General features: G+C 36.6%; 1 protein-coding gene across 1 annotated transcript; it reads left to right on the top strand.

The window, feature by feature from the left end:
- Positions 1-337: 337 nt before the first annotated feature.
- On the top strand, positions 338-2,808 carry COMMD2 (COMM domain containing 2; the record flags this gene model as incomplete). The annotated part of the gene is made up of 3 exons (XM_009582644.1): positions 338-420; positions 1,941-2,114; positions 2,611-2,808. Coding segments are annotated over 3 exons (455 nt in total), but the record flags the coding sequence as incomplete, so codon positions are not given.
- Positions 2,809-10,380: the final 7,572 nt, after the last annotated feature.

The following is a 10,380-nucleotide window of genomic DNA, read 5'->3' as shown; positions in this document are numbered from 1 at the left end:
TCGTCCCCGGGACAAAATCCGCAAGCTGCTCGTTTCTGTACCGCTGCGGTGACGACTAGTTCTGGTTCGTGAGCGTGCAGTTTTCCCTATATCGTGCGTAAGATGATACATGCCATGGTTTGGGTTTTTCTTGGGGTTTTTGTTTTGTTTGTTTGCTTTGAGTGGGGGATCTAACTGCTGCTTGATTACATTATTCTTTGAAGGGGGCGCAACCCTCTACTTTTTTTCTTCTGTATGAACGTTTTGCAAGTTAGCTTTGGATGAATTTGCAGGTTCGTGTGTTGTTGCTGTGGCAGCTTAATAAGGAAGTAAAAGGTACTTTGTGCTTTCTTTAAAGGAAAACTTAACATTGGTGTTGACACCGTTCAGCATGGCGTAGAAGGACTTACCTATCTTCTTACTGAAAGCTCCAAGCTTATGGTAAGGATACCTTTGTGAAATGAATTGAGGGATGCACTCGAGAGATGTCTTCTAAACACTTACAGCTCTGAAAATACTGATGAATGGAGAAAACCTAGTTCAAAATTCTGATGAAATGTATTCTTTTAATTAAAAAAAAAAAGGTGTCTCTTACGCTGTTCTCTCATTGAAACACAGTGCCTGCGTGGATGACTTGGCAGTCTGCATTCAGTGTCTAATGCTAAAACTTGACAAATTTTAATAGTGTATAGCACGAACACGCAGTAATTTAGTCTGTATAGAGAAGCATGCTTCGGGATTAAGTTCTGTCTAAATAACGAAACTTAGTGAAGATTTTTTTGTGGTTGTTCAGGTACTGTACAGGATGTGTGCTGTACTAACCCCTGTTAGGTATTCCTTATGTTTGTCTGACGTCGTGGGCTTGAGAGCTTTTTCAGCTCCTGACATCAGAAGTTTGGGTGGGTGTAAGCAGATACTAAAAGAGTAATAGTTGGATAATTACTGTTTCCATTGGAAAGACTTTTACTATTGACATAGTAGAATATTTGAACAATGAAGACATAGAGAAGGGATACAGAGACAAGTAATTCCAGATGAAACTCAAGCAGGCATTGTTCTGAAGAGCAGGCAGGGAAGGGATTGAAATACTGCAGAATCTTCCCTTGAAGTAAGGTGACGTGACTGACAGATAAATTATAGTGTATTGTGGTAGAATATTGGAACAGGCTGCCCAAGGAAGTGGTGGAGTCACCATCCCTGGAAGTATTTAAAAGACGTGTAGATGAGGCGCTTAGGGACATGGTTTAGTGGGCATGAGGGTGTTGGGTTGACGGTTGGACTCGATGATCTTAGAGGTCTTTTCCAACCTTAATGATTCTATGATTCTAATATAGTTGATCACAGAATGTATTTATGGTATGAATGCATTGTAAAGGTGTGACATTTTCTGTTGAATAAATAACTGCTTCCACAATGATGAACCAAGCTTCTCCAGTTCAGCACAGAGGCGTTGGCCTGTGGGAATCGGCTTCTCGGGGCCGCTCTGAGTTAGTGTAACGTGACCTTAAAGTTGTACCGGCTGCTCGCTTACATGTACAGACATTCAGATCATTTCAGAGCGTTTATAATTTGGGTATCAGTATTATGTTAACACACTGTTGATAAATTGATGATCGAAATATGTACTTCCTCATGACAAAGCTCAGATGCTTTTTTGTGTTGCATTTTGTTCTCTGATCTGAAGGTTTAAATGTGAGGATGTTGAATGTTTTTCCTGTTAAAAAACTGGTCTAAAACTGTTCCTGAAGCTTGTGCAAATCAGCAGTAATACATCGACATGTGTAAATCACTTGAAATGTGGATGATTTGTTTTGTCCTAGCTGTAGAATTGTCCTCGCAGATTTCTGCAGGGAAATAACTGCACCATACCATATGTAATGTTTACTTACAGTTGTATTTGTTTCTCAACAAATAATGATTATTACACAGTTCCGTATTAAGGCCTGAATTGTTATTTCTAGATTTCTGAGGTAGACTTCCAAGATTCCATTCATGTTCTGGGATTCTCAGATGAATTGAACAAGTTATTGCTCCAGCTGTACCTTGATAACAGGAAGGAGATCAGAAACATTCTTGGTGAGCTGGCACCAAAGCTTCCCAGCTATCACAGTCTTGAGTGGAGACTGGATGTGCAGGTAACTTCTGTGACGTTTTCAGTATTCTGTATTTTACTTTACATTTTTTTAACGTCATAAACAACTACTAAACAATGAATTTATATTATTTCAAAGCAATTGAGGCAGCAGTTTTTCATGTATTTAAAACTGACATAATTTTGTAATTGCACCAAAGATAGCCAGTTACGAGATGAACAGGATATGTAATGATGCAAAGTATTTGTTGCTTTATGAAAATTTAATTCATAGCTCCATTGGTGTTTTAAAAATGTTAGCATATACTAAATATATTTGGTCTTAATTATCGCCTAATTTTCAGAACTATTGTGAAACCATTGATTAAAGTGGATTAGTATTGCTTAATGATAAAACTAAATAATGGATTGTGGATGTGGATGAAAAGGATTTTTAAACAGTCCTCCAAGCAGGTCGTGCAAACCTGTTGTGAATTGTAAATCACATCTTTTGTTTGTTTGTTTCCCTATTCCCATTTCATCTAAACTCCTTCATGCAGCTTGCAAGCAGAAGTTTGAGACAACAGATTAAGCCTGCTGTGACTATAAAGCTACATCTTAACCAGAATGAAGATCAAACTGCCCAAGTGTTGCAAACCGACCCTTCTACCCTCCTCCATCTAATTCAGCAACTGGAACAAGCATTGGGGGAAATGAAGACAAACCATTGCAGGAGAATAGTGCGCAACATGAAATAGTATTGATTCATGGCCGTTGTCTCACTGAGCAGTTTGTGAAACAACTGAAAACAATGTTCATTAATATCTTTTGAGGAAAAATAAACATCTGGATCAGATGAAATGCTTTCCTGTGCCAGGATCTTGAACCAGTAATTATAGGCTGAATGTCTATAGGTGCTAACTTTACACACCTGCGTGATAGGAGATTGGTAATTGGTTTTGCTTTGCTTGCCAGTGTAGAAGTTCAGCATGCTATGCTACGAATTTCTTTAGCTCTGGATTAGTATAGTTCTACTTGGAGAGCTTTCCTACATTAAGTAGAGCTGTCTCAATATTATATGAAGCTGCACATTTATTTTCACGTTTATCAAGTAGTTTTTTCCCTTGGTTTTGCTTCTGTTTTGAAATCTAAAAAAAAAAAAAAACCTATACTGGTGGGAATGATATTTTACAGGAATGTATCTTCCATCTAGACTGATGTATGTATGAGTCCTCTTCCTCCAAAGGATTCAGTCAGCTCAGAGGCTGGGTGTTGCACTGCTTTTCTACTCTTCTTACATAGCGAAAGAAAATATAATCAAGCTAACGCTTCCATTTTAACAAAGCTAGCTATAACCGCTGTTAGGCAGTCTCATGCTCTCTGCAGGTAGCAGTTACCATAGAAAACCCAGTGGCCTAAGCGTAAGTTAGCATACTGATTATTTCTACATGTAAAGGTGGTCTGAAAAATGGCAAAAGCATGGGCTAAGCAGCAGATTAAGAATAGCGTTAACTTCTGCTAAATCTGATCTTCGTGTTGTGATGCAACAATTTTTGTCCACCTGTTTGGATAGTGTAAAGGAAAGACTAGCTAAGTATTGCAACATAAATGATGCTTTTCCAATTTTAAGAAAAATGTCTAACAAAGGTTGTGTCAAAAGTCACTTTTCAGTTGTATTCTAATGCAATATTTTGTAGCTTTTGTGACTAAGGTTAAATAGTTTTACTAATTAATGTTTTACTGTCACTAGTGAGGGTGCATCGTAAAGCTCTTAAAGTATATTGGAGAGGACAAATAGGCAAGAGAGAATGTTAACATACAGATTCTGGCAATAACTGTATGTTTACCATCTTTCATAGCAACACCACAAATTTCTGTATTAATTGGGTTCCTACATTCACAAATGCATTATTTTCTTATTGTTTTGAATTTTTTGTACCTTTGAGAGGTACTATTTCAAATGAAACCTGCATGGCAGAAGTGCTTTAATCAGTAACACTTACTACCACTTAAAAAAAGTCAGTTTTCTAGAATATGCTTATTCTCTAATTGTTTTATATAGTGTGGCGATCGTGCAAACAAACTTAATTTCCTCTCCCATATATGAATCAGCAATGTATTTCATTTACCATCCATATGTGGTGACTTTTTTCATAGAATCATAGAATTTTCTTCACATGTAGTATGTGGTAATTAAATGTGATCAAATGTTACTACTTGGGATTTCTGATTAGTATTTTTTCATGTAATTGGCCTACATTTTCAGATGAAGTACAAGAACAGCCTATATGTAGGCCAGTGTTTTCTCTTTATTCCATCTCTCCTCACTATAGCCATAGTTTAAGAAGTCATGGCAGCAAAATAGAAGTTTTAGATACAAGTCCTAGAAGCTTTTCGTGTCTCATCTCACTGCTGCCCTATTTACCTTTCTGTCTCAAACTTTTTAAAAACAGAAAACTAGCTCCTGTAGCGCTAGTTGGCATCATGGTAAATGCTGGATACGTGTGTCATGTCCTGAAGCATGTGCTAGGAGAGAAGGGGAGGGTTTCCCTCAGTAAAATGGACAATTCAAAACAGGTTTTGTGAATAAAGAATGTTATTAGAAAGCCTGCATATTCCCTTTTTTTTGAAGCTTATTACAATGGTGTAGAAGTAAAAACTGCCACACTGAATGGTCTTGGTTCCTCTAACAAAAAATGACCTGAATTGAAGATCGTCAAGGTTAAACTTCGAAGCTGGGTGAAACGTAGAGAAACTCAAAACTCTGGCAGTGATCCATGAACAGACTCAAGAAGAAAAGTAAGGAGAAATATCCTTTACACCAAGGCTGTTGCTTCTGAATTGTAGCTTCTGAATTGTGCTGGGGAGAAGTACTGAGCCTGGAAAAGCAGCTTCTCATCAGCAAGGGTTCTTAGCTTAATTATCAGAAAGGTAGATTTGCCATTATGTGAGGTTGGAGTGGGTCTTTCTACAGCTCTGCAAGTTCCCCCTTTCCCTGTCTTCATAGCACACGTGGCAGCTACCGAGGGCTTTGCAGCTGCAACAATAGAAGTACTAATGTGCAGGCAGAGCAGAATTGTATCTAAAACATGATGATTAGTGCAAATGCACAGCAAATGACACCTACTGCTGTTGATGTCATCACACTGATTTGAGTTACCAACGTTGGAATTACGGTATTGGTATGGCTGCTGTTTTGTAGGGCAGTTGAAGCTACAGTGAAAAAGCAACCCATAGTGGTAAAATAAGAATTCACTTGTCGATATGGATTTTTCAGTTTTAATGCAAACTCTATCCAAATTACAGGTGACATAATACAACCTGTTTCCTCTCATGAATTTGCAATTGCTTTGTAGAAACCCTTGAATAAGACATGGAGAGTACAAAGCATTATTCACAAGCTATTTAAATAAGTGTAATGTTGCTACTTTTAACCCATTTTATTTTTAGTACCTTTTTAAAATTTGCTCTGGTATCTAGCCACTGAAAGCAAAGTTAAATTTGAGGCCATTTCTCTACTATTTTTTTTGCAAGTCAGGAAGAACTGATTGTTGATTTTATAACAGAAAAAAGTTACTTTCAACTCTTAAAAAGTTAAGTAACTGATTTGTAGGCAGTTTACATCTTGAAGTTATTTACAAACATCAGTTAAATTCTGAATAATCGGTGAGGAAGTTGAGTGTATTACTCTTTCATCTTTAGAAATCTATTAAGTATGGAACATAATCTGTTACCTTCAGTGTAGAACTTTTGTATGTTTTGTTTTACTGCAAATTTAACTTTGTTTTGCAGAACTGCCCTTCCTGTGTATGTCAAGTAACTTGGTTTTATGAAGTAAGCAACATGTGGATGGCTCCCTGGCACCTTTTTGACAGACCACTAAATTCAGGTGAACTCCATGCCAGTGCAGAGTCCAAGTGCATAGAACAACTAAAAATATAACTAGTTTAAGCATAAACTAGATTGTTTTCTTGAAAGCAGAGTTAGGCTTAGCCCTTAGCTATGTGCTTCTCAACAGATTTGTATCACAGTTTATTGTTGCCTGGTCTAAACAGCAGAGGGCAGAAAGTTTGGTTTTTATATTCTACAAAGAAGTTCGCTACACAATCATTTTCAGTGTTTGTCTTCCGATAAGAATTGTTCATGGTGTCAAGACTTAGCTTGGAATGTATTTCACCTTATATTTTCCAAATTCGTGATCAATTTTAAACTGAAACCAGTAAAACTTCCAGTTTTCAACCACTGTAGAACATTGTTTCTTGAATCTGCTAATTAATTTGCTAAGCCACTTAGCAAAGAACATAATATAACCCAATTCTTAAAACTCAGGAGGACATAATTTGTTTGGTGTTGTAAAATGTTTATATTCTAAGCATTGAGTAAACTCGAGAAGCAATGCTTTTCTTCCTCCTGTTTTTTTTTTTTAAATCCTTTTGAATGAACTCCATATGATCACTGTCCATTTGGTAAAATCCATTGTTTAAGTTTCTGATCCAAATTTTAATCAATTCCCCATCTCTGAAGCGTATTTAGACTCTCCTACAAGCTTTATTTTCTTGTACTTTTGCTTGTCCCTGCCATGCTTTCTTGCAAGCTTTTAATATACTAGACTAAATACTTTTTCAGCTTTTAACTGGCTAATTAATTAGATGTTTCTTGAATTATATGGGGTAAACTTTTCATTTAAACAGCGATGGAGTTAGTTTAGATATACACATATATAAATAAAATCAGGATCTGAACTTTGGATGAGGCCTACAAGTCTCATTTAACAGAAAACCCACTGAACTAAGATTTTGTCCTAACATTATATTTTGAATTTAAGATTAAATGTATTAGACCTGTTTTAAATTTAGTGCTGTTTATGAAATCTGTCCATGTACAGACTCGAAGGTGTGAATGGTGATTTTGGTTCAGCTCCAGTTTTTATAAGAATGCCTGTTTCCTATACTGTGACTTTGTAATATTAACAATAGATAGTGTGTAGGAAAGGAAGTCCAAGATTAGGAATAACCTGGCAAAACTCCATGAGTAAAGCTCTGCTGTTTCTTACCTATCTAAATAAAGGGAAGGAAGTCTCCTGTCACTCTGTGCTTGGCTTTGTGGTCAGGGTCAAGTATATTACAGCACAATCTCTTTTTTAAAATACTCTTGCTGATTTTATTTTCAAGATAAGTATAAATCGTGGCAGTTTGATTACTGCAGTTGTATCCTGAATTTTGAAATTTCACTCGCCCATCAGATTATTTGTTTCAATAGAGAATGCTATTACATCATTTAGGGTTCTGGGTTTTGATTTATTTGAAATGTGTCAGGTTTTAAACATTACCGGTAGTTCTACTGAAGATGGAATAGTGAGCAGACTGCTATTACGTGCATAGATGTGCAGGTTTTACTGTGATTGTGTAATAGAATTTTAGAGTACATTTTAGGAATTACCATGATCAGCAGCTTTATGACTTGCTTATTCTAGATTCTTTATGACAACTTATTCTAAATACATAAGGACAGGCAATCCTTCAGTCCATCTATCAAATTAATGAAGTTTGTAAGAGGAACACCACTCTAAATAGTTGCATCCTGATTGTCCCAAAATGTAGATAATATTCAGGCTAAGATACAAGCCATAGTGACCAAATATGCTGCAAAACACACTAAATACATTTTTTTTCCCCCACCATTAAATATGTAAGAACCTTCTACTGATCTTACTCTTTTCCTTTCCCTATCTATCGCTCTGTCAGAGTGGTTTTTTGGGGGGGCAAAAGGAAAACTTAAGTAAACAGATTAAAACTGAACTTCACTTTATGGAATCTATCTTACTCCATAGTGTGCTTGTGTGTGTGTGAACATTCAAAGTAGCATTCCTAGTGCTCCTAACAGATGCTTAAAATACCAGAACTGCAGAAGTCAGGAAGTTTCTCTACCAGGCCTTTCCAGCATTCTGTGTTCATAGATCATAAGTTCATAAGATAACAGGAAAATTTCTGTCCTGTTAGGTTTGTCTTTAGCAGAAGCCCTAAGCAAGCCCTAATTTTAGAGAAATCCCTCAGTTGGTACTTACACTATTACTGAGACAAAACCTGTTGTAAACATTTGTGTTCTGAATTTCAGGAATTGGTTAATAATTTGATGTGGGTGGCCTTTAAAACACCATTGTTTATGCTTTTCTACATCCAAATGTATGTTCTAATTTCCAGATCTAAGAATTCACAAGTTTCCCAAATACTGCTCAGTTCTTGCTGGGGATTGCAGTTTTGGATTTTGCTGACAAGACAGTTTCCACGATCTGAAGCGTGAACGCACAGGGCAGCCATCTCAGCCTGTAGTGTTGATGATGTTCAAGATGTGTTAAGAAATACATGACACTGCCTTTTTATTTATTTTTTTATATATATATATACACTTACTAGGTGACAACTGGTATGTCTTACACTAACAGCAGTAGCACGATCTTGGAATAATTAGGCTCTGTTTCAAATTGCCCTGCTGAGCTTGAGCAAATCATACGCCCTCTGTATTGGACACAGGAAATTCAAACTGGAAGACTCTCCCAAAATATCAAATCTGATTGTAATTAAAATATTAGCTTTGTTTCCTGCCAAATCTACATCAGAAAACCCTTTCCATGTACATGCAGTTTTTATTAGCAAAAAAGAAAACTCTATCTTACTGTATCTTTCTGCAAGTTAATTTAGTTATGCTAGAAAAAGTGCTTTTCATGCTGGTATGATTCTCAGCACTGTTCTACGCTACACTACTGCTAAAGTTTGCAGAGCTATTCCAGAATATTTTTTCCTCTGTAGCTACTCCTGTGTATTTTAGTCTTGTTAGCTGGGTAATTATTCTGGTATTGTCAGCAGTGTTCACACAGGGAGCCAGACTGAGGTAACTATTGCAGAACAACTCTTGCCAGTAAGATCATACTTTATTAAGCAATTTCTTTTTTTCTTTTTGCAATTCTGGACTTTTGTTCTGAAGCACCAGAGCAGATCAGGTCCCAGTTTATTTTATGTGACTATTTTAGGACTTACTTATCCCACAGAATTTGGCCAAAAATCATCCTCCAAATCTGTCTCGAGTAACTGAAAGTTTTAAAGACTAGCTGTTTTTCTGTCCTTTAAACATTACCACCATTTCCACAAATGTGAATTTGTTTCCTAATTCATTTATGTGCAAAGTCAGCTATATTAGGAAACCTCATTTTCATCAGCAGTTTAAGCTACCTGAGACAAACTGATTACAGTGTGCTGATGTATTTTGTTCCACTATCTTCTTGGGAGGAGGCATGCTAACCTTAGTAAAGAAGTTGGAACAAGCAGCTGTAGTGTGGTGACTTCTGACACGGCTTCAGCTGTTTGCAAACTAGACACTACGGCTTTTCCTAAATCACTGTTGTTTAAGTGTAATCTGACTTTGTACTGATGTGGATGAGCAGTGTTGGTATGTTCCATTCCATCGGCTTTGCTGTAAGGCGAACAACCTCTGAGACACAAACATTGGTGCAATTTTTTGGTTAGCACAGCTGTTTCTGAAATGAATGTCTAAGCAGTCATCTACTACAGATGTTCACATAGCTTTCTTGCCAGTAAAATTACATCAACTTATAAAACAACATGAACCAAGCTGACAGAAGTTTGTTGTGTTTTTTTTTTTTGCTAGCAGACTGTGTCCACACTAGAGGTTTTGCTGGCTTGGAGGTGTTGGCTGGGGAGGTATGCTGACATAGCTATTTTGGTGAAACTTTGTAATACACACCAGGTCTTTGTATTAAATAAGCCACATCACAGTTGGCTACATAGGATATTCTTTGTGCGCATTCTGAGGTGCCAACCAAAGTCTAAAAGCTGTTAGCTACCTGAGAAACAAATAGCTGTGAAATGCACACAGATAAAAACCAGAATCTTAAGCATTGACCCCTTTGTTAAAGAACACAATACATTTACTGAAGTATACCTTTCCAGAAGTCTCTTGAAAATTAGATTAATATAGAACTATCAGCAAGAGCATAAAGCATAATATACAAAAAAAGTCTATCAAACACTACCCAATTGCCACAAGTGCAAATAAAAATTATTAATTTGCATGACAAACAATATGGTTTTTAAAGTGTCAATGTATGTGTATGATGCACAGGTACACCTTTTTATAGTGAAACTTCATGTAACCTGTTCACTGTTCCATTGTATTCTTTGTTCTCCGTTTATTTCCCCCTATTTATTTTGGAGGAAGAGAAGCTTTCTTTTTATATATGGCTTTTTTTCACTGAAGTATATGAAAGCAAGTAGATGTAGTTAATGACAGCTTAAAGTCTCTTTGCATAGTGCATA

The sequence above is a fragment of the Fulmarus glacialis genome, unplaced genomic scaffold (genome assembly GCF_000690835.1).
Source record: "Fulmarus glacialis isolate BGI_N327 unplaced genomic scaffold, ASM69083v1 scaffold46377, whole genome shotgun sequence".
NCBI classification, from domain to species: Eukaryota; Metazoa; Chordata; class Aves; order Procellariiformes; family Procellariidae; genus Fulmarus; species Fulmarus glacialis.
The sequence above is the reverse complement of the archived record's forward strand: the minus strand, read 5'-3'. Positions and strand labels throughout refer to the sequence as shown.